The 25,698-nt window shown below is 38.4% G+C and overlaps 1 protein-coding gene across 2 annotated transcripts in view; it reads right to left on the bottom strand.

Annotated features, from left to right (window-relative positions):
* Window positions 1-11,694, bottom strand: part of EPC1 (enhancer of polycomb homolog 1 (Drosophila)) — a 22,598-nt gene extending 10,904 nt beyond the window's left edge. For both annotated transcript variants that reach the window (XM_010189167.1, XM_010189168.1), the window contains exons 1-9: window positions 11,541-11,694; window positions 9,630-9,775; window positions 9,338-9,544; window positions 8,812-8,960; window positions 7,265-7,421; window positions 5,731-5,904; window positions 5,535-5,624; window positions 5,301-5,449; window positions 4,387-4,739 (exon numbers count right to left, since the gene is read on the bottom strand). In XM_010189167.1, the coding sequence (XP_010187469.1) occupies window positions 4,387-4,739; window positions 5,301-5,449; window positions 5,535-5,624; window positions 5,731-5,904; window positions 7,265-7,421; window positions 8,812-8,960; window positions 9,338-9,544; window positions 9,630-9,775; window positions 11,541-11,640 (1,525 nt within the window). In that variant the 5' untranslated portion in view covers window positions 11,641-11,694. The remainder of the gene's footprint in view (window positions 1-4,386; window positions 4,740-5,300; window positions 5,450-5,534; window positions 5,625-5,730; window positions 5,905-7,264; window positions 7,422-8,811; window positions 8,961-9,337; window positions 9,545-9,629; window positions 9,776-11,540) is intronic.
* Between the last annotated feature and the right edge of the window lie 14,004 nt (window positions 11,695-25,698).

Here is a 25,698-nt window from a genome sequence, read left to right as displayed (position 1 = left end):
CTCTTTCCCAATCCCCAGTCACATTTCCCAAACTAAAGAGGCTTTTCCTTTTAAGACTTCCTTCTTCAACTAAGCCTAGGGTGAGCTCTAAACATCTGTTACTCCCAACACCACTGCTCCTTTAACTAGGATCTCAACAACGTAGCCATAGGTGGGCCAAGACTGTTGAGTCCCAGTGATAACTGAAAACAGCCATTACAAACATCTGTATTTTTCATGGTCAAGTTTATCCCACAATGTGCAAATAAGCATTTGGGAAAGGGAAAACAATAAAACAAGCAGCAGTATTTATACTATTACAGATATAAGGGTTAAATAAAACCAGAATGCAACCAGTGATGGCATGAGAGCAATGAAAAGGTAGGACAAGTCCTTCTACTCTGGTGTGAGGAACTGCCACAAGCATTGGGATGCCTGAAGATGGGTGTCAGGTATTCTTAATGAGAACACGAAAAAAATAGTATATATCCATCAACCAAGACTGATTTAGAGATGGAAATGCTAAACACACATTTGGGAAATATAAGCACAGTTCATTATTCTGCTAGAGCCCTAAGTGTGCAAACTTGCTTTTAAAAAAGACAGATTATGAGATGCAAAAAAAGCATCCAGATTTACTGAGAAAAACCTGACTTCTATGGAATTCCCAAAGGAAAAGTTACTGAATAGCAAAGCACAACTTACAGCACATAATCTAATTCTCTAGTTCCCAAAAAAATGCAAAGTAGGCTACTCTCTATTCTTTAACTATATTCTGGATGCCTGCAGTTCTCCACATACAGCAAGGTCAACAATCCCAAACACCGTAACTTTTAAAGAATTTTCAGTAAGGCTTCTGCTAAAATACTGGAACTTCTTAAAGAGAATTAGAATACTAGAGCAGACTAGAATAACTAGAGTAGACTCTAGGTAACTGCTAGCCTCTTTAGTGTTGACAGCTTGCAGACCTTCTTTTCAAAGCGATCCAGCTTCTGGATGGAGAAGGCAGAAAGAGCAGTAGTACACAAGGAGGCTGCCCAGCCTTCCTATGGAGCCTGGGAACAAGTGCTCAAATCTCTCATGAGCGACTGGTATCTCTGGCCTGCCTCCTAAACACAAGGCTGCAACAGAATTCTGCATGCTGTGCAGTTTTAAATGTCTCAAACTTTTGATTGCTAGATGCAAGCATCCAAAAATACGAATGTAACTTATTTAGCAGCAAGCAGTATCTCTCTATAACGGGATGCAGTTTGAAGAATACCATTTGCCTGGCAGAACTAGATCAATTAATTAATCTAACAAGGAAGACTAAATTCCCGGGACACAAATACTTCAGATGAATATTCATGCCTACTGTACGCTCCAGACTTAAGACACAAGCTCCATCTCTGAAGATGATGATTCAGAAACTTGATGAGATTGCTAGCAATACAGACTCCTTTTCTGAAGTAATTTTGTTGCATTTTGTTCAGAGTGAATAGCTTCCCCACTGAACAAGTTACTACAAGAATCATGCTTTTACATTCTTGCCTGCTTTTCAGAGGTGTTCTCTATAACATATGCCCAAAGGTCCTTGAATCAGCTCTTTTTGCAAGAGAGCAAAGAATGCTTTTCTGTAATTCTTCAGTACGATGAAAAGGAACCACTGTCTTCAAAAAAGTGATGATCCTTTTTTTGGCCACTTGATTCGCCTGTCAAATTCCATCCTTCAGCATATGACAAGTCCAGTACAAGCCCCATTTTCAAGTATTCTCTGATTAACAGATGACCTGCAATACTGTCTCAACTTCATGCCTGTGCTGGGCATGGATAAGACTTGAAAAGCAAGGTTTTCCACAGCAATTTTTCCATGTCAGCAGCATGTTGTCTGGATCATTCAGGGTGGAAAAAACGCAAACACTTCTCTAAACTTCTTCAATATGGAAACAGATAAAACTTATGTCGTGGTGCACGATAACACACAGCAACATGACCACCTTTGCTGGCCACTACCAAATCTCAGCATGAGGTTCATCCTAAAAGGCAAACAATGCGGTTTGACCAAACTCACCACAGCAGCAAAAGGATAAAAGAATTTTTGAAGAGAGATGCATTAGTGTTTTCTGGTAAAAAGACCTAGTGCCACTTCAAAAACCTAAAATGCAAAGAGAAACCTAAAAAATCCACGCTCACACCAAACTCCCGACTTTATAGACAGCTAAGAGAAAGGGACAGGGACACTCCACAGGACTGGAAATCTGCAGTAGTGACTACTAGAAAAACTCAGTACAGACGTTAGGTACCTGATATTCTTTACAGTATTTGCTACAGAAAGGAAGATGATTCAACTCAGCAGCTGCAGCCCCAACTGACATGCACCTTTCAAGTCAAAGTCACACATGAGACACACAAATACATCTGTAATCTGTGCACACAACGTTATCTTACAGAACCCTTTAAGAAGCTGAAAACAGAACACTAGAAAACAGAATGGCACCAAGATGAACTAAGCTGTGTGCTCCTTTCAAACACCTACACCTGAATAGATGATCACCACTACATCACATATACACAAACTCATATATAGCTCCAATGCTACGTGAATCCAGATTAAGATTACACATCATTATACAAGTACAATCTACCTGGTTATATTAACAAATAAGTGACTATCCAAAGACTCTGGTAACTAATTAGAAGTTAATCCAGACATAGTTATGCTTTTTTAACTGAATATTCCTGTATCAAACCCACAAATAAAAATGTCACGGAGTTTACATTAATACTGGAATTTGGAAAAGCTCAGAATACTCACTTAAATGTTTTACACAGATGATAAACCATCTGCATAGAATTACAAGCACAAATGCATATAATATGCTAGGTACTTATTCAGATGTGCTATTTTCCCCACAGGCTTCAAAATACAACCACACAATTAAAACCTTGTACAGGACTCATCACCATAAATAACATTTGCACCTAATTCCTAAATTATATAAATATCTTCATCACCTATTTAAGGAAAAAAGATTCTATGGGAGGGTGTGTATGTTTGTTTATATACACACAAAGACATATGCTTTAAACTCAACCAGCCTATTTTTCAAATCTACATCATTTTCAGATGTCATGTATTGCCCATTAGCACTCTAGTACATTTATAAATCTATTCCTCACACATAAGTTCTGTTTTCACACTAGTAACCCAAACACCATTTCATCACAGTTCAAAGTGGCCACTAGAAAGAGGATGCTCTCATTCAGTTCTGAAATTGGTTTATTGATTCAAAACACTAGAGGGGCAAAATTTAAACACCAAAAGCCATACCATACTTAGGTTACAAACCAGAAGAACCAACAGTTTTATCCCTAACACATTCCCAGTGACAAGAGTCATAAGAGAAAAGAATAGGCAATGGGGGCAAGGACCTACTCTGGGACAGCCCACAGTCCAGGGAGTTTATTAGGTATATGTAACTCTCCTCACCGTACTCCTATGTTACCTGGGTTTTCTAATTTATTTCCAAAGCCATATTCCAGAATCACAGGGAAAACATGATTCTACAGACTCCTTACAAAATGGCTGCAAACTTTTAAAGTTATTTCTTTGTAAAAAACTACATCACATTACTTTCTATAAAAAGATGACATTTAATGTACTGACTAATCAAAATTCAAGAACTATTTAAGTTACATTCTAATTATGTAAATGCCAGTCTTCTAATGTGACGAACCCAATATAAAGAGCAATGCTATCCAACTGTATTCCAATTAAAAACAATTAACACCACATCAAGTCATCTTAGTCAGGTACTCAATTCTGTAATTCAGGTTCTGTAAAATGTAATCTGCCACTTGTTGACAAGATGTAGAGGTGATTAGTCCGAGAGTTTTGCCAAGCATGAGCAGATGCATCAGTGGGGGTGGGCTGGGTACTTTTTGGATGGAAAATGGCATTTAGTTTAGATGTAAGTTCAAATACGAATTCATAACATGCTGGGATTTTAAACACAAACATTTTAACTAAACATTTCCACCACCACCACCACCACCACCACCACCACCACACCTTGTACTAGAAAAAATCTGGAACATAATATTTGTATCAATCTTTCAATCAACGTATTTTTAATTTTAAAAATCCAGATCTTAAGTCAACTTAAACCCTACACAATACTGGTTTCTAAACCTTCATATTTCTAAAATAATAATTACATACCAAAGTAGCATTTGCATAAATTTGAGATGCAGTCCGCTACTGCTACCCATGACTACAAATAAACATTCAGTGCAGCAAATAAAGAGAAAAAAGTGAAGATGAGCTGTTACTATCAAAAGAGAGCACAGTGCCACGAATGGATGACTTAATGATCTTCTGAGCCACGTTTACAATTTCTAGAAGCAAGGTTGTCAAAATAAACATACCAAAGTGTGTTGAACCACTGCTACTTTTACTTTGTATAGAGGTACTGCATGTCTGGGTCCCAGGTTGTGCTGTGCCTGTTCGGTTTATACCCCTGTGTAATTTCCTACAGGAGAGTTCATCATTGTCACTGTCATGTAGGGAAGGTGTCCGAGGCCTAAAATGTCGCCATCTACATGATTTGATATTGACTAGTATCTGACTGAGGTCTTTCGAGAAAGATCTGTCCGAGGTATTTGTTTCTGAGGTATTGGCAAATTGACTGATTGAAGAGTGTTGTGATGAGGAAAACATTTCCAAATCCAGCTGATGAAATGTATTATCATAGTCCGAATGTGCTCTGTCTAGTAGCACCCTAAAAACAGAAAAACAATGCAGAATTATACAGTGGCAAGAAAATACCAAGAAAGGCATAAGTTTGCCATGTGTGCCTGGGGACACAAAATTAAAATTATTACCAATGTAACATTTTCTTAAAGGCATCATAAAATACTTAAGAAATAGCACCTATATACTGAACAGTTTGTTTATGATAAAGAAGCTTAGAAGCAAAACGCCTGAAGTCCTTAATTACTATATGCCATTTTTAAATACTACTATTTAAAGACAACTACATAAATCATTTAAATACAAACCACTGATAACAACTGAAAACATACACGCCCTAGAAACATTTAAGAAAACAGTATTAAAGCAGCTTCCACCACCACAAGATAAAAATGGAGGAATTAACCAGCTACGAAAACTTGTATCAAATGGAAGTACTTAAAAAGTCAAACTCTCGTCTCCCATTTTTAAGGGTGTTTTTTTGTTTGGTTGTTTCTTTTGTATTTGTTTAAACCTTGCTCTTTGTGTCTTACTGATTTACTTTTTTACATTGTATTTATAAAACCAGCAACACTTCTGTAGCACTTACCTTCCACCACGGCCGACCCGTCTTCGTGCAAACCCAATACACCTCTGGGGTACAGTGAGGGTGGTTAAGCAGTATCTGTAACGCACGTCTCCTAATCTTCCCTCTTTAGGGCTACTCCATGGCCAGTTGCCAGGTTGGTCTAAATGAGGCTTAAAATAATTTTAAACAATTAAACACAAGATATTTTCCCACAACAATGCTCTGTCTTATGATACATAAGGAAATTCTACTTACAGCATAGTACTGACAACCTGCTTTCCTACGGAAGGCGAAAGGACCATCAGGATCATTTTCTTCCTCAGCCTCCGAAGAACCAGACAAAATCTTTAAAAAGGGAATGAGGGATACATATGATAAGAGATTTTAGTAAATTCATGCATTTTACTTGTATTCCTTCTCCAAGCGTGGCACAGAACTTTAGAGGTACTACCTGGGAGAGAGGTTCTTCATCTGAGCTAGGAAAATCATACTGATTCAAATCTTTAGCATTAAAGACTGGCAGTGCAGCCGGACTTTGTTGAGGAGTTGCAGCAGCAGATGAAGGTAAGACTTTCGGCTTCTTCTCATACTTTCTTTTGGGTCTAATAGCATCAGGTTTATCTTGCTGCAAGAAAAACAAAACAAAGTAAGTGTAAAATTACATACACAAGCAAATTGTATTAAACCAGGAGTTTTAGAAAACTGTGTAAGCAAGCTGAAAAGTGAACTTCTCTCTCCACTGTCTTGATAGCAAAACATGCAGTAATTTCACTAATATCTGTATTTCTTTTCCAGTAACTCAAGTGTTTGAGAAAACAGTAGTTGATTCCACATTTTCTGTTTTAATCTGTGCTCGATAAAACACTAGCAGTTAAGGTAACACTACTACTTTGGAGAAGTAGACCAAAATATATACAGTGATCTCCACAAGGGACCTTTTTAATTTCCTACCATTTTAAATTAAAATAGGCATTTACATAGTGTTACAAAAATTAAGTACCAAACAATGCTTAAAGGCAAAAATAGAAGCGAAGACTTCTCAAATATACCTAGAACCTCAAAAAATCCTCTAAAAATTAAATACATTTCCCCATACTACATAAAGCCAAGTTTCCCAAGTGCATTTCAAAGGTTTCCAAGAAACAGATTTCTTTCAAGCTGCGAGACCCTGCATTGACTCAACATCACTAACAGGTAAGTACATGTGAGTCATCTCAATTACAATGCTCTACTATCAATTGAAGTATTCACTGATTCAAGCCACCTTGTCAGATTCAGAACAGTCTTTGGATATTCTTCAGTTACAAGAAGTCTTTGTTTAAAATTCACACTATACCTCAGCATTTCTCCTGTGTTACCTGACCTATTTAATATGCTCAGTTGTTGGCACTGTAGCTATGCATTGTATGACAAAATTAAAGCCTGCAGGAAAATAAGTGCTGGTCAGCTTTCTAAATTAAACAAGATTATTTGATACTTCACTTAAACAAAAAAACCGGACAAAGATATACAACTTGCTGGGGATATCAGTGGATCATATTTAAAACAAAACCAAAACCAAACAAACCAATCAACATGGAAACCAAAAAACCAACCCTCCAGATTAAAATAACTACATAATTTAGACCAAGATACGGATTTTACCTCATTAATCCTGTCTTTGTCCAAACTAAATAAAATTTATTCAGGATATCCTAACTTTATGAACAGTATTAGAGAAAAAAAATGTTTGTATCCCCAAGACTAAGACAGCATGTGTCCTTTTTCCTGTAGTTCACTTATACTTCCTTTATGTAGTCTCGAGGAATGCCACTAGTCTGTACGTCATCCTCGTAACTCTAACAGAGCAAAGCATTTTATTCCAATTGCAGTTTTGCTAGTCTATTTCCAGTTTCAAAAAGCTTGCCCCCTCCTCCCATTCTAAAATGCTGTATCTTGCATAGATAACAGCATGAACCACTACATCAGTTACTGACATTACTCACTTTGACTTTAAATTCTTTCAGTTCCATAGCTTCTTGGTGTTTAAAAGCACTGCTGTTAGTCACAGGAATGATGGGAATAGCATAGGTAGGTTTAATTGGCTGCCGCTGTGCCATGACCTCAGACACGATCTCTCCACTATAGTCACCCAAATTATACCTGAAATCAGATTTATGTATTTTTTTTCACTTGTTGGAACATTTATGATGTACTTCTGGTAAAAAAAAATTGCACAACACAGACACACAAGTACTTGCAAGCTGGGGTAAAGAGACATCCTCAGATGACAGCAAGAAATACAGAAAATATTATTCCAGAAAAGGGGACTAATAACATGGAAACTTCATTGCTATGACTAATATTGACAAATAAATAAAAAGGATAACCAACCACCCTGTAAAGCCTATAAAACACCTCAATAAGTAATACTATAAAGGAAAATAGCAGGAACGAGAACAGAAGAACAGGGGAGGGTTTCCCTCCCTCCTCACTTGGGGACAGGTAACATTTAAAAACATGCATCTATCACACAACAGGCTTTAAACAGAGGCAGTGTCCTAGTCATAAATCCTCCCTCTTTCGTGTTATGGAATATTTTCACAACAAGCAGATCAATGAAACTTATTACATTTCAAGTCCTGTGGAAAGTGCTGACTTGAAGTTCAGTCTTCCATTCTGCGGGGGGCATTAGAGTCTTTTCTCTATTCAACAGCTTCTTTTCTTGAAGAAACTACTAGAAAATCTTTGCTATTTCCCCCCTCTTTATTATTAGTGAAAATGATCAGTGCTTTAAAAAGTGCCTCAGCAGAAACATTCAACTTGTCTCTCTAAGAAGCCAAACTACAGTTGGTTTGAGAGCTTTAAAATAATGACTCAAAATAATTGTTTTCTAACGTGGATGCTTAAGCTACAAAGTCTATTCACATTCTACATATCAACCTAAAGAACAACTCCACGTTACAAATGTGATTCTCAGTTGATTGGGAAAGTGACAGCTGACAGAACAGGGCATTTTGTCTTCAGCACAGCTGACAAACAGGATGTCAAAAGCAGTACTGGTTGGAAATGACTCGTACAACATTTTCTACTGTATGAAACGCTTATTTGTTTCCCTTAAGACCGTATTCGGTCAAGCTTTGCTAAAAAAGAACAGTGATAATAAAGAAAAAGAAAAAAGGTAATGATTGGAAATGGCCTTAAAATTAGCTGGTAGTTCCTTAATCTACACATTCAAGTTTAATACAAATTTCCAAATTAATTTACCTGAAACTGATCTCTCCTCCTGGATAATATATATGATCTATACATACATTTGAGTACATGTATCAATGTAATAAACTAATGTAAATTACTGTGACAGGCCACTTGCCCATAGTAAACAACTTCCTAATGTTTTATTTTGCTCTCCATAGCCGTATGTGAAAATATACCGTCCTGTAAATGTGAAATATTTTTAAAATAAGTATTTAAACTGTTTTAAATGTTTGTGGGAATCGAAATACAAGGTAGTTTCCAAAGGTTTCTGCAGCAAATTTTCAATGAACATTACCTCTTTTCCATAATTTCCAGTGTTAAGTGCAGCAACTCTCTCTTGCTTTTTTCCCTCCTCTTTATCATCTCCAGGATGGTTACTGCACGACTCAGATCTCGGCGCAGCTTAAGCATCTTCTCATAAGATGCTTCATCATTTTTTCGATTCTGTGGATACATATACACTATGTTTCCTCACATAATATAAATTAAATAATCTGAATTAAGTTCTAAATGTTTGTGGAAATATATATACACACACACGAAAACACAAGCTAAAACAGAGGAGCATGGGCATGTTATCAATGAGCTATAGCTTACCAACACCACAAGTAGGTTCAACTGTAGATTTAGTGAAAAAATGAATACAAATTTTCACTCAATAGCTGACCTAAAGTAGTTTCTTCCATGTTCTCACCCTTGCAAATTAAAACAAAAGAACACCCCAACTTACGTAGCAGAACTGTTTCTTTATATATGATACTTTCTGAGAGGAGAGAATGAAGAGAAAGCAAGCAGAGGGAGGTACTGATTGATCCACTTACTTTTCGTGTCTGCATCTTTTCTGTTCGTCTTCTAAAAGCAACATAAGGATCATTTGTGCTGGAACCATCTCGCTTCTCTTGTTTCACTGCTGGGATAAGAGAGGGACCTCGACAGTTTTTCCTCTTTTTAATCCAATACTCATACACTTCTCTGATCAATTCATCATCTTCCTTCAGCAACAGCTTGGCCTCTTGCAGGCTGACTGGCTAAATGTAAAACCCAGCATGTCACTTTCATATACCAATGCATTGAGTGCGTACTTCAAATTCTTTATTCAAAGTACCGTTGTACCTGCTGACCGCTGCCCTTCTCTAGTCTGTCTATCATCTCCTCAAATTGCAAAGGAGAGATGTCCATTCTTTTCTTCAACTTATTCACAAAGATCTCATCTTCTGAATCCAAGTCATAATCCGGCTGCTCAGCATCCAAACTAAAAGCTAAAGGATACAGTGAAAGCTAATGTTAGTTTTCCTATAAAAACGTTTTGTTCTAATAGCAGCGTCTGCAGTACAGACAAGATTCTTCTGAAGAAAAAAAGAAAATGATTTGTTTGAATGTTCAAGTAATACTACTTAGAAGTTATATATAATTTTTTCTTGAAAAAAATTACACCATCAAAAAAATCAGGAATAAAACTTGGTATCTATTCGACCATACTTTCGTTAATCAATGAAAGCTTACCAGTGGTCATGGCAGCAAGTGGCTTTCAACCTCACTGTCTTCAGTAAGAAAGTTTTAGATTGGTCAAAATTGTCAATGCTGTCTAGCGTTCTGCAGTTTTATGTATTGTATTATCAATAGTTCAGACTTTGGCCCAAACGCACTTTAAAGGTCCTTCTACAAAAGTATGTAGAGACTGTATTACAATGTCTTTACACACATTCTCATCAACGATTTCTGTGATGTAGGTGAGTAAGACTAAACTGGCTCAGCATGGTCTACCCCATGTAGCAAGGCATCTTCAAATACAAGTAGTGTTTTCCAGAACACAAACAACTGTTCTGTTTTCCACAATATCCTATGAAAATGCAGCATTCTGGATTCAAAATAAGATCTCCCTAGTTCTCATGTCTCATTTAAGTTGTTTTAGCTCAGAAGAGATATAGATTTCTTTCAAAGTGCACCTCTGAAAACACATTGTGAAAAGCATCACTTGAAATAGGCAGAATACAGTGCAGCTGAAAAATAAACATTTCAGCTGTTACACCATTAGATAAGGAAAAAGAAGAATGAAAAAGTGTAACCTTAATATCAGCATGGAAGACTGCTAGTATTAGTCTCTTCATTTACTCAGAAGCAGAGCAGCATGCTCTTATCTACCTGATCTCCTGGAAGGTGTTCCTGCTCACTGCAGGGTGGAGTTGGACTACATGACCTTTAAAAAAGTCCCTTCCAACCCAAACTATTCTATGATTCTAATGCTTTAAGTCATCTAGACTTGGACTGATATAGAAGTCTGACACTTAACCAAAGGTAACTAGGCAGGACATCTGTTTACATAGCACAGACACTACTTTTTAAATTCTACTAGTTACACCATGCAACAGAATTCTGCAATGGATTATATTTTTCATAATGTTTTCAAAAGTTATAGGAAGTAACATGGTGCTCACATCAAGTGTCACATCCATACAGAAAAGCTGCTAAATTCCAACAACAACAAAATCCCAACACACTGGAAGTCATCAGCGGTATCAAAAATCACCTACTTTTAGGTGTGGGATACTTCCATCCAGGCACAGGCAAAGACTACTACTACTGCCTGCCATTTCTGCTTGGCTTCCCAATTCACTCTACTGTGATTTTTTTCCTGGTTAAGCTTCAAGGAACAAGTACTCTATTTCTTAACTATATATTATATATTCTCCTATTCAAGTATATTTGTGTCTGTCTCTGCTGATGAACCTAAATTCCCCTACAAGTTGTAACTACTGTGTGTTGTACAGGCCAGAAACGGGCCTTTGACATTGCTAAATTTAAAGTATTAGCATACAGACATAGACTCAAGAAGGACATCTATCTACTTCTTGATCAAGAACTAAATATGCATCTTCTGTAAGAAGTATTTCTTTACATGTTGAAAAAATTTAACTCTCAAAAGTCAGTCTTGATGCAAGCTCAACAGGCATTAAGAGTAACCTCTTGAACTACTAGCAACAAAGTTTTCTGTGTAGACTTCAACGAATGAGTTACTTTACTTACGCTGTATGTGAATCAGCTGCTTTGGCATTTTAAATTCTCCAGGATATATAGATTCATAGTATGCGATATTACTTTCTGCTTCTGGAACCGGTATAACCATGTTATCCCTCTTCTCTCCATATACTTGTTGTGCTGAGATAGCCCGTTGGAGATGATGTTCCTATAAAAAAATAAAGTCAAGATGAAAATCTACGAAAATATTTCCAGAGCTCAGACTTTTTAAAGTTGAAGGAAGTCTAATTCTTTATTCTCATTCCAAATCCCTGAGACGAGACCTAAGAAATATGTATCTCGCATCTGACACAAAATACACTCCATGAACCAGAAGGTTTTTCCAGTAGGTGGAGCTCTCCCTCTTACACAAACACAACACTTCAGTTACTAAACTTAGTAAGTCAAGTTGCATGTACTTGGCACACCAAGCTATGTAAATCCATCTTTCCATATTTCTGCAGGGACACTTACGGTTGATTAGACATAAAGATGATAACAAGGAGCTGCAGACAGATATTCACTCTAGTATTATTCTGCATTTGCTATGGCCATTTATTGCCAGTGATGTCAGAAAATCAGAAAGGAGGCCTGCCATCATCTCCTATTAAGAAGGAAAGCAACGATTTTTACCCAGAGAATTATTCCCAAAGACATTCTTGTTACTGAAAAGCTTTCCATTATCCTCCTCCTCCCCTTCCTAATCTGTCAAATTAATAGTAAACTACAAACCATGAGAGTTTACAGAAACCTGTAACTGTTTTTCAAGCTTAAAAGTAAATTACATTTATATCTGCTACTATAACCCAAGTAACAGATCAGGAACATTATGACTTCTAGTAATCTTCTAATGCTACTACTGAAATGCATTTTGTTCTTCCTGTGGTGCTGTCCAGACAGTCAGTAGTATCAGCAGAGTTCATACACAGTTACCAACAAAAACCCACACAGCAAGATGTATGCATGTATGGAAATGTCTTACCGACAACGTAGCACGGTATTTTTCCCCTAGTAGCAAAGGTGGTTTCTTAAGTTTCTATACTGTTCCTTCCTAGGTGCTCAGTAAACCAGTGCTGCATCAGTTGTGCCAACACAGCTGTGACCGAGATGCTATAAACCTGATTACTGAAACAGTTAAAACCGAAACTGCAGCAAAAGGGTGGCAGGGATAACTGAATTTTTACTTGAGTATTAAAACCATCAGTGTTCATCTGCATGACCTTACTACATCTTTGCATAACTTCAGTTTACCCCCTCTTCAGTACAATAAAGGCAATTAACACCTTCTATACATTTAAAAAAAAAAAATCAAGAAAATTATAAAATAGGCTTTATCACAAACTGCAGATTCAGTGCAGCCTCAATCTAAAATCTGTTCCAAAGTATAATACTGCTGCGAGGATTCACAGGATTTTAGCCTATCTTCAAATAAGCTGCACAGATTTTTTCACATCTATCTCATTAAGAAGTTTCTTCATGAAAAGAGACTAATCACAAGAATACGAAATATCATACACTTGCAACTAAAACCTACTGGACTGATTTTGATCCTCTAGCATTTGTTAAGCGCAGACATGTTCGTCACCTAGGAGGTGTGGCAGATAAAATTCTTTCTTGGGTATGGTAAAAAATAATTTATTTCCTATTTTTTAGTGAAGCACTGCTGCTAGACACCTCAAATTTGTCTAAACAGTAATAGTACTTCACAATTTTGTCCCAACAGCTACAAGTGCTGCAGAACAGGGAATTTTAATTTCCATACAGTATAGTAGGTTTCTATGTAAAAAATACAGTAATAACCAAATTGGTTGGGTTTTTTTATAACAGCAAAGGTTTACCATTTTTAATTATATGAAAGATTCCGGGTGCATTTATCCCAAGTTGTGCTTGTAAACACAAAAAAATGTTTTGTTTCAGGGAAGAAAAATAAGCTAGAAACTAAATTAAGATTTATATTTCTTTGATTGAACTCTGATATAGAAATAAGAACTGCTAGTTAGTACCAGCAGTCTACAGTAATTTCCTAACAGGCTTCAATAACAAGTATTTAAAGAAATCTTAACAGTATTTTTGAAACAGAAGCACAAATCATAGTTCTACCCGACTTTCATCCCAATTACAAAAATACTCTGTACACGAGCAGAGAGTGTTAGCAGTTCCATTTATTATGAAAGCAACAGGGTAAAAGCTCCTCCACTGAAACAGGTAATTTAATCTGCTGTTCGTATCTGTTTCAACTCATCACAAGAGAGACTCCACTAAATAAAAGAAAATAAGCAGGCATGGCAACCTACCCTTTACACCCCCATGCACCAAGTTCACGCTTATTTGGACAGAAATCAGCAAGAGCTACTTTGCCTCCAACTTCAACATCTCAGCTGGTGGCTCAGCACATCTCTCTCCCCAGATAATACACGTACTCAGATGACAGGCAAGTCTGGAAGCACTCATTTTTAACATGAAAGCATGCTAAATATCTACAGTTAACAAACCTTTTACAGCTTAGTTTCTATTCTGCAGTCATTCTCCACTGTGATTGCACAGCTGATTACTCCCACCCAAATGCAACAACCTCTCATTCATCTGAAACCACAGCCTTCTATTTAAAAATGCAGTGGCTTCCTCAGTTTGTCAGAATGATTTTGAATTCCAAATCGCAATCAAACATTCTGGCTGCCCTTCATGTTATCTTGCTGTAATACAAAGACGTTGTAGTCCAAGTCACTCCTGAAAACACCAGCAGGCATTTAAGGACAGACTTTGTGAGAAATCTTTTCACTTTGACCATACATCCATTTGCAGGTGCAGTTTTTCAATCAGATATATTTCCACTATGCAGCAGTTTCTATAATACCGTTTCTGTACACTGCATAACAGAGAAGTATCAAAATGTCTTTTTAAAAAAAGTCAAGATACAACTATCCACTAGGTCCCTTGCTCTGCCACAGAACGAGGTTAGACTGGATTAACGGGGGTTCGTTCTTGAAAAACTTGTATTGGCTGTTCACAGAGATTAGTATCTTTCAGGTCATCTTTCACTGGGGCCAAATAATCTGTTATCTATATTCCTCCAGGAACTCTGTCAAGATAGCTTGTTTGCAACCCTCTATCTCCTACCTTTTCAAAAGGCTGTTATGAGGATTTGCTTTAGGGCTTTTTGTAGGTTTTATGTTGTTGGGGTTTTTTTAAGAAGCATGGTTGCAATGCCTTTTCCCCTTCTCCTCTGGAATATCCTCTACCTCTCCAACAGCTGTGACATTATTTCAGATCATTTCTTTAAGTTCTTTAAATTCCCAGCATGAATTTTAGGTGGGTTAGTCAAGGTCAAATCTGTAATTTGTCATGTTAGAAGGAAATTCATCTAACAGTTAGCTACCACCACAAGGTTGAGTCTTGTGCCTCTTGCTGTCATTCTCCAGATTACCACTGCCTTATGCCAGACTGAATTTACAACAGCTTAGGGAACCAAATCCACAGAAAGCCATCTCTCTCCTGTTATTTCCCCTGAAGACAACTGGAAACAATCAGTCTTCTGACAAGTTACCTCCCTGAACTGCAGGACAAGTGGAGGGAGGAAGCAGTGGGGAAAGGGAAGAGAGGAAGATGACCCCCTTGGGTAGCAGCTAGCCATTAAACTGGCTTAGCTGCATCACTAAATTAAAAGGGTTTCTTCTTACTACACATATTTACAGAATAGTCTCTTCTTATTTTGCACATTCATTGCTAGATGATCTCACCTTGTTCCTCCTTTTGAGGTAAACCTTTCATGTAAAGATTAATTGTTCACGTATTATTTGGTCCTATTCATCAGTTTCAGTGCACTCTGATTTCTGTGTTAAGGTATCCTTCTGATTGAAGCTACACTGGAATAGCTGCAGTTGTCTTCCAAAAACTCAGTCTGAACTACCGAAGAACACATCCAGGTTTGGCAGCTTCTTCCCTCTCACTCAAATAGCTTCTTCTGGACCTTTCATACATACCTTGTTTTATAACATTTATATATTGAAAGAAGTTTATTCTCACTGAAACTGCCTTCCACTTTTACATTTAACTATTTTCAACGTACTAGTTCGGCTTGTATGCAGAAAAGCTTTTCTCTTCAGTTGTTTTCTCTGCCTGACATAAGAAGCTATCAGAAATACAACTTTGGGAATCGGTTGTGCTGTGATGCTAATTTGATCCAGTACTATCAGAATGATGGTACTGTTACTCAAACTTCATTCCCTCTACCTTGCACTAATGCTCATCCAAATTTGTGCTTAAAGTTGTTCAGAGTTCAATCAAAACCTAAAAATCTACTTGGTCTTCCCCCACCAAGCTAACTTTCTATCAGGTTAACTTACTACATCAGCTCATCACATGGTCAGATGTGGTGGGTCAACCCTGGCTGGACACCAGATGCCCACCAAAGCTGCCCTATCACTCCCCCTCCTCAGCTGCACAGGGGAGGAAAATACAACAAAAGGCTCATTGGTTGAGATAACGACAGGGAGAGATCATCCTCTAATTACCACCATGGGCAAAACAGATTCAACTTGGGGAAATTAAATTAATTTATTATTAATCAAATCTGAGTAGAATAATCAGAAATAAAACCAAATCTTAAAACACCTTCCCCTCTACTCCTTTCTCCCCAGGCTTAACTTTACTCTGAAATTCTCTACTTCCCTCCAATGGCGCAGGAGGACAGGGAACTGGGATTGTTGTCAGTTCATCATACATTATCTGTCACTCCATTCTGCTCACAGGGAGGATTTCTCACACTCTTCCCTTGCTCCAGCATGGGTTCCTTCCCACAGGATACAGCCCTCCATGAACTTCTCCAACTCAAGTCCTTCCCACAGGCTGCAGTTCTTCATAAGCTGTGTGGGCTTCTTCCACAGGGTACAGTCCTTCAGGAACAGACTGCTCCAGTGTGGGTCCCCCATGCAGTCACAAGTCCTGCCAGCAAATCTGCTCCAGTGTGGACTCCTCTGTCCATGGGTCCTGCCAGGAACCTGATCTAGCATGGGCTTTCCAAAGAATCACAGCCTCCTTCAGGCATCCACCTGCTCCTGCACGGGGTCCTCCATGAACTGCAGGTGGATCTCTGCTCCACTGTTAACCTCCACGGACTGCAGAAAGATAACCACTACTACTATCACTGATTATGTCTGCCCCAGCCAGCAGTGGGCCTATCTCAGAGTTGGCTGGCATTGGCTCTATCAGGCATAGGGGAAGCTTCTAGCAGATTCTCACAGAATCCAACCCTGTAGCCCCCCCATGTTACCAAAACCCCGGCACACTAACTCAATACACCAGACAGTCCCAGAGTCAAAGGGAGGCAGTATGAGCACTCAGCCCACAACACACCGTGTCTGACGAAAAGAGCACCTTTATCACTTTTTATAACACCCAGACAGTAACATGAAACTCCACCTTATTCATCCCACTACATTCCGGTACAGAAAAGTATTTGGACAGTTAAAATTAAAATAATTATCAGATTACCCTGCTAGTTGTTTAAACAAACGAAAGCTCAACAGCCACATTACTCCTTTAGAAGTTTTCCCCTAATTAAGACTCTTCTTGCATCAGTATTGCCATGTATGTTCCAAAACATCAAAGAGTGAAAAGATAATGTAAAGCAAGTTGGCAGCAACAAAGGCACCAGGAAAAGCAGAAGCACAGCTGAGCAGCTCTCACTGCAGTCTGAAGGAATTGGAACTTTTGTTCAGTTCTACTTTGGGGGCAACAGGACCGCTCTCAAATGAGAACTCAAGGACACGGGTGTAATTCTTCAAAACAAGTTTAGTACTTGCTGAATTGCAACAATTAGAACACAGAAGAAAGGATACTCTTGACTGTAGTTCAACCAGACTACAAGTAGGCACTCTTGCCTGCAAGCAGAAACAAGAAGTGTAACAACTGAAAGCAAGCAATATTCGCCTTTGTTCACATCTTGGTAATACTTGGAATCCAACAGTTATACTGGCAAAAACGTACCAAGTTAGTTACAGTTTCTCAAAGAAAACTGGCACTGACAACACAAAGATCTCTTTAATGAAATATTTACTCTGCAGCACACTTTGGAACCTATATTCAAAGTAAGATACCCACAACACAAGGCATTAAAAGACTAAGTGACATAACCTTTAACAGCTGAACAAACCAAAAGGGACAGAATGCATATTATCGTTTTAGAAAGTCAGCTGAAAAAGATGTACTCATTGTTACTGCAGTAACATCTTCTTAAACATGAAAGAAACAAACCACTGCTTTATAATTTGACTGCGTATTTCTTCAAGTAACTTATCCAAATTATTCCAGAGTTCTTAAAAGAAATAATAATGTACAGTGCATTTGCTTATGGAAATGACCAAAACGGCCAACTCTGAAGACCAGTGCACAGAAGAGAGAGACAAAAAAGTCTCCAAATTCCCAAAGCCTACCTCCTAAGGAAGGGAGTGCTCTCTTTGTTGGGGAAAGCAAAATATGAGGTGGTGGAGGAAGCCACACACAGTAAGTGGAAGGAGTTTTTTAAAATGCCGATACTCATATAAAGGATATGGGAATAAGCTCAAGTCTGTGCACAGAGACACACAAGACTGCCTCCAAAATACACCTATGGGGGAAGGACACTATGATTGATTCTGTCGTTACTGGGAACCACATCAAACCACTGCCTATCTACTGGTCTCCACAGACCTGCTAATTTACAGCAGTATGACTGGGGAGAATCCTCTCACATCCATCCTTTGCCTGAAAGAAATGCTTTCCAAAGTTGTCATCTTACAGCTCATACTATAATGTTTAAGGTACCAGAACTGAAAAGGATATCAGTTTCAATAGGCAATTGTCAAGAAGTATTAGGTTTACAACCGCTACATTAAAACAGATCACTGTTGAGACAGAATCAAGGACATACAAGTACACACAAACCTGTCTTTTTTATACACATTTTACCTTCCAGCAACTTGTGATCCAAAACTCTTAGAAAAAACCTAAACACATAAGAATCCAACAAAATTGCAGCTCATCTTAAACACAAACACAGTACTCTATAATCAAGATTGAAAAAAAAGAAAACATTAGGAACTGGGGAAAAAAAAAAAATGAAATCAGAATTTGTTAATTATGTCACCCAGTGGTGATGAACTGGTGCAAGAGCAACCTGATTCCAGACTATAAGGTAAATATTTTTGGCTACTAAATCCACAGGGACAATACTGTCTATACATCTAGGTTCTCACATCGGCCAACATTTACTGGTGGAAGGATAGTGGAGGACAACACAACAAAGTGGCAAGGAGATCCAGCTGCACACCAAGACCATTCAGACCAACTCATTCCACAACATATGGCAGGGACTACAGAAGCATTTCTATGACTGCATGCAAATCACTCCCCAACCTCCCCCTCTCCTCAGCTCAGTCAGCCATGGAATACACATCCTCTCTCAGCCACAGGAGGACCTCAGTAACCAGCACAAAGAGAGAAGGTGCCCTCTTGGAAGAGTGATGGTCAGTCTACTCTAAAGGAAATTTGTCCAATTCAATCAAATAAATCTGTCCACAAAGGAGGCAGAAGGGAATAAAACAACCAAACTGCCTCATTCTCTTCTCCTTCTCCTCCTGTTATCAGATCTTTGTTGTCCTGCAAGTTGCTAATCAGACAACTTATATCCCAGATTAGGAGGATCATGGAGAGTGATCTCAGAACTACATGCAAATTTTTTGTTAAATGCCATCCCTCACTCACATTACCCCTCCCCCTCCCTAGACCCAGTTCAGGCATCAGAAATACATTTCTGTGGGACACTTTGGAGGCACAGTTATCTGCCACTGCAATAGAAAGGGCTAACCCAGGGACAGGCAAGCACCAGTGATGCTACAAGCAAAAGTACAGAACACACGGCCAGAACAAAGCAGCCATCTTGGATCAATATAAATTGTCCAGAGATACTCCACATTTCCTGAACAGGCTTTACAGCTTATTACAGAAATATAACATACACTTTTCCTTTTACTACCTCACATACACGTCAAGTCACACGTTACTACACGCAACACAGCAAAAACATTCTGACAAATTTGTTACAGCATCCGTTTACAAACAACTGCTGGTGAAGAACTCCAACTTTGACTGAAGTCATACTGATGAGGGCAATCTGATCCTGCCTTGCAGATCACAGAAGTCCTCCAACACGTATTCTGGCACAAGACCAGTCCCCAAGTTACACTGATCCTTGACTCTGACAGCAAACCGAACTCCTGAATACCAGATGTGACCTTGGTAATGGCAAGGCAACAGTTCCCTTGGTAAGCACACACGCAGCTTCTACCCACTTGACCTCACGTACACGAGTATTGTATGATGTGTTAGCAGTAGCTTAAAATTCAGTCACAACAAGCACACATGATCAAAACAGGACAGAAGTGGTGGGACAACAAAGCAGCACTATGTCGTTCTGTGCTTTTCCCCTGTGATGGGTCCCAAGGAAGACACACACTCCCCTTCATCCCTTCCCACTAGTCTGGCCCACAAGCAATTGTAAGCTATCTTTCTATTATGACCACTAATATATATGAACACAGCGTAAACACTTTCTCACATCTATTTAAGCTGCTGAAGATCCACTGAAACCACATGGCTGCAGCTCTTCTCTTCTGAAGCTGCCAAGATCTCTCAGTACTCTGAATCATTCTCTATGTAGTGGAGAAAATTGTTTTCTTGTTATTATACCAGAGCCTAAAACTGTCCCCTCATATTCCAAACAGAGAAAAGCCATGGAGACCACTTCTGTTAATCAACTGATGTCAGTCTCATGAGTAGCCAATAAAGGAGGATTCCACTGTAATTACTGTAATAATATTGTAATAATCTCTGCTACAAATGCCAACTTAAAATAGCTGCAGAGGATTAAACAGCAATTGCTCAGTGAAAATGTGATCTACTTTACTTTTAAAAATGTGTTTTTGCCATTAACAGACTATCAGGAAACCTTGCTAATTATTAGGTCTTTTTATCTGGAACACTGGTTAGAAATTAGGTCAGCCACACCATCTTGAGCACTGCAGGCGACTGCTTTCCCCATGTTCAACACAGACACTTTTAAAGAGTATACAGGGAGTCTGCACGTTTCTTAGAAAACTCTTGCTTCCGTATTTATGGACTTGCAGCAACGAATTACTTACAACTTCTGGGTAGTTTTCACCTTGTTCAGTGAATGGTGGTAGGGAAGTGGAGGACATGGCATCTGACCCAGAAGTCAAACATCAGTACTAAAGATAACGACAGTGCTAGAAGAAATAGAGAGTGATCTTCTGTCCTGTTACCAGAAGACTGAAAAGTAATTAGTTTCATATTTTAAATGACTGTGGAAAACAGATGGACACAGATGAAAAAAAAATGCATGGGATTAGCTCAAGACACGCTAGAGACAGGATAACACACACAGCCTAGGAACCCAGAAAATCAGGAAAACTACTATTTAACACATGCATTAATTACACAGTACAGTCTGCAAATGGAATCTAACACTTCAATCTTCTCAGGCACAGCTCCTGTTCAGACTACCTAAAAAGACTGAAGTGACTCAGCTGCTTGCCAAATTGTCGCTGCACTACATGCATTCAGAACCACAGGACTTAGTATCTTGAAATATTTTATTCAGGAATTGTCAACAGCTCAGTACTAGCAGGAGCAGCTATCCTGTCTCCTCAATGCTGGCAACTGCCGTAAAAATTCCCCACCTTTTCCTCTGTAACCACTTTGGCTCTTCTGGAAGTCCTCAGTGTATGCAGCTCTGTAACCCATGGAGGGGAGGGGAGTTAGGCAAGTCTTCTGCTGTGAGCTACATCAGTTCACAGACAGGTAAAGACCATGGCAAGCTCCAGGAAAATAGCAGAGCTGACTCTTTTCAACACCAACACAGTTAAACCAGCTCAGCCCACTGGATGTGACTCTACACCTCAGCCGCATTTCACGAGATTCCAGACTTAACTGCAAATGTGTTGAAGTCCCCTTTCCTTACCACAGCCCACTATTTGAGCTGTATCATTGCAATCTGTGAGACGGCAATGCATCAAAACTATTTCAGTGCTCTACATTAAACAGAACATAGCTTAACTCAATAAATTCCCCCTAAATAAGGGATTCTAAACACATTAAGGTGCTTTTAATATATTACTAAAGTAAATGTCCTGGTTTGAGCTAAAGAGAACTAACTCTCAGTTTAGGGCATGACCTCCATGCTTAAATCAGTCCGCAACATTGAATGAACTAAGATTTGATACAGTGTACAGGAATACAGCATTCAGGACACTGTCTTCAACAGAGTAAGAACAGCCCTCAGAATTCAGCCTTTTGTTATCAGAGGTCTCAGCTATAAAGCAACTCAAGAGAGCCTAAAGAAGAGCCTTTCTTTAGAGCAAAAATTATTTTCTTCTTGCATGGGGAAAATGGAAGTGGAACTTCCAAGATAAGTTCATCAGCTGGCTCATAAAAATTGTATCAAGTTTCCAAGTTAAAAGATAGACACAGCAATATCTTGCTGCTTGTTTAACCATTACTGTGCGTCAGCAACACTGCATAACAACTCAAGTAAGTTTGGATGGCAAAGCTGTACACTTGGATTCCAGTATTTTTATTAGTTACTGCAACTCAATACTACTGTTAACAGTACTAAGCACTGACAAAAAACCAGCAGTGTTATCTGAATAACAAGTAACATGGTAGCCCAAATTTGCAGCACACAAGTTTCTAACCTGTTTCACTCCTCTTCTGAGCAATACTAATAGGCAGATGCACATAAGGCTGTCCCCCAACATAGACAGGATACCTCATTCCAGTTACATACTGTAGCATACCATACACAGCACTGAGTGAAGTTAAAGGTAACTTACAAATGTACATTTAGATAGATAGCAGAACTTATGAAGAAGGCAATCTAGTTTGGTAAAATTTTATTTCTCTCAGTTTTTTATGTCAACTAGGGAAAAAACAAATTATCACTCTTTTCATAGCGTTGTTCCTCATACCACATTTTCAAATGATCCTCATTAAACCCAAACCCACGTCTCCTTCTTTGCAGTTAAGGCATATCTCAACCTGGATCCATTTATCAACTTGGCAGCAGTACAGAATCAAGACAGGTAAGACAAATACCAGGAAAGGGAATAAAGCCCTAACACACAGTCTGAGAAGCACCTCTATCTCCCCAGTATTAGTCTACTGAAGGCTTAAAAACACTCCCTTCCACAGGCCAGACTGCACAAACTGCAGAGATGAACAGCTTCCCAGATCTACATATGCTCAAAGATTCTGAAGAAAAAAAAAGTCTAATTAAGAACAGGATCTGGTTTCTTTTGTTAGAAAGCATTAAAACTCAAACCCAGTATCTAAAGCTATTTTTTCCGCTCATAGTTTGCAATGAGACACTAAAATGTAACATTACCTGGAGCTTGAAGGTCAGACACCTAAACACCCAATTGTGCAACTACCCAAGGACTTTAAATAAACAAATGTCCAAACTGACTGACTGGGCTAACCTAAGCGCTACGCATTAGTAGTAACCAAACTCTTTGAAGAGCGTAGAAACATTTTGGAAACTAACTGCAAAACAACTGAGGATTTTATCAGATTGCCTGACACCACCTCAAAAAGCAGCCCCTGGGCATCCATATGAAGGACAGAAATAACAGCACAAAAACCACAGCCGTACTTCCACAGTTGTTCACTCCCTGAGCCACCAGGTATCAGAAGCTGGGAGTGCAAGCCACACTGATTTTAGTCTGTGTGTTTAGTAGTCTGATTTTTTTTTCTTTCATGAACTTTTTAGTCCAGTGTGCACTACGTAACTCTAATGCTAATAAAGAGGCTTGAGAGATACTCAACACATATTGAACTTTATTTTTGGTTAGGGAAAACAGGCAAATGAACAACAAATAATAATTAAAAAATATCTGTGAGTGAACTACCGAGTTTACACAGGGTCTATAACACACAAAACTAACAACTGTACCTTCATATAAGATTGCTTCATTTATAACATTGTCAGGTTTAACTACCTCTTCTGTAAAGTACAGCTCCATTACCTCAAGCAGTCATTCCTGTTTAAATGGCAACAGAACTTGACTTATATTTATACTGAACATTATACAGTATTCAAGTTCTGTGGGGACAGCAAAACATCAAAACCATTGTCAAGAAAACCAAGTATCAGCATTTGTGGAAATTTGCTCATTCATGAGTTAAGGCTCAGCAGCTCAAGTCAGACAACCAATAAAGAAGTTTGCCATAACAACCTAAACAATTTAAGCCCCTTTTAAGAAGTCACATGTGCATTTCATGTAAAAAACTCCTATACAACAGTTTAGTTAAAAAAATTTAAAAACTCATGAAGCTTCCAGTGCATCACCTTAAACTAATCAAGCCTACTTCTGATTTCAAAAGTAAACCAAAAATACCCTTTTCAGCATTATCCACTTCAGTGCTACAGGGAAGAAATAAAGTCTGTAGAAAAAGCACATGGTGAATCACAGTAATGACTAAAAACCAGTCTACTGAACAAGCACACTGTTGTAGACTTCACAATTTTAAGTATTTTATTCCTCTGTATAACATACAATAGAAATAAACTGTCACATCGTGATGAGCAGAAACACGATCTGCAAAAATACACACAGGGCTGGCAAGAAGTATACCTAACCTTGCCCTTGAGTATCTATCACATTGTCAATGGTATCCAAGTTCCCATCTCTTATTCCTCCAAATTACAACTTCTGGTATAAGAAAAACCCACACTGCTGTTTATAACTCTTAGAAGGAGAAGAGGCTTTTTCAGGTACCAAGACAGCAAGAAGAGCTGCTAAGACATTTGAAAAAACTAAAGTAACCACCTTCCCAAAAGTACAAACGCTAGAAGAGAAGTACTCAAGACTTACACTGCACACAGCATCTACTAAAGAAGATCTACTTGACAGCTAGTGCAGAACTATGTTTGTCAAAATATGTTCATGAAAACACAAGCAAATCCTACCAATACTTTTCAACTAAACTGTCTTAGCTTCTGTATTCACAACACACAACAGATCAGAATTCCAGGTCTGATGCTACAAAGGTGGAAAAGTGCTTCTTCAACAGTGACAGTGACAGGTGCAGTAATGAGTAACTTAAAATAGATTTTCCAAAGATTACACCACTGTGATGAGTTATCTATGTATTTCCTGCTGCAGATGTCAGTCTTCAGTTTGCATATATACAGATTTAGACACTTTTTCTTGGCTTAGAATGAACACTGCAACACTTGAAAGCACAAAAATGCTACCTAGAGCTGAGATCTGTATTAGGCTGAAAGGCTCAGACTAAATATCAACTTAAAATGTTTTCTGATCAGTAAAAATGTGTTTTCAATGACAAAGTGTTACATGCACTATGAGTCAGGCACCAAATCGTTATTCTTTATAGGTCAGCTATTCTTGGTGTCTTATAATCTCCACATTTATTTAGATTACCTTTAAAAACACAAGACAGACTAGCATTTCAAATTCATGACCTTCTCCGTGCAATTATGATCAAACTCGTTTTTAAGGCTGGTATAAACACTGAACAACTGTGACAGGTAAAAGACAGTAGAGCCATATGGAGGAGGGGAGGAAATGAGGAAGAACAGAGGTGAATGGAAAAGGTTTACTATAAGGACAAGCATTTCCTTCATGCTCATCAGCTCAATGTGCTGTAACTATCATTGTTATTCTCTCTGTGCACACACTGAGAGTTAAGTGTCTGACTGGGACAAAACAGGACTGCTGAACGGGGATTACAAGAAGACAGCATGAATTAGTTCAGGCTGCAATGTCAATTTTAGCCCAGTCAAGTTTTTTGGTTTTACTGCATTCAAGTCAAGCATTTAACTCTGTTTATGACCTTCATTTAAACAAAACAAGAACAAAACCAACAAACAAAAATAACACGCCCCCCTCACAATCTTCTTCACCTTTCCATCATTCCTTAGGTCTTCACTCTTTATGGCTATTGTATTAGTAGAAGTCACAACACAAATTAAACACCCCTAATCTCTGAAGGAACAGATAGATGTTATTTCTTCCACTTCCCAGAGGCAGAGTAGTTGAACCCCATCACGACACAAAGCTGCCTGTGTCTCCACCACACATGCAGCTGCAAA

The sequence above is a fragment of the Mesitornis unicolor genome, unplaced genomic scaffold (assembly GCF_000695765.1).
Source record: "Mesitornis unicolor isolate BGI_N332 unplaced genomic scaffold, ASM69576v1 scaffold14247, whole genome shotgun sequence".
NCBI lineage: Eukaryota > Metazoa > Chordata > Aves > Mesitornithiformes > Mesitornithidae > Mesitornis > Mesitornis unicolor.
Note: the sequence above shows the minus strand (reverse complement) of the source record. Positions and strands in the feature narration are given on the sequence as shown.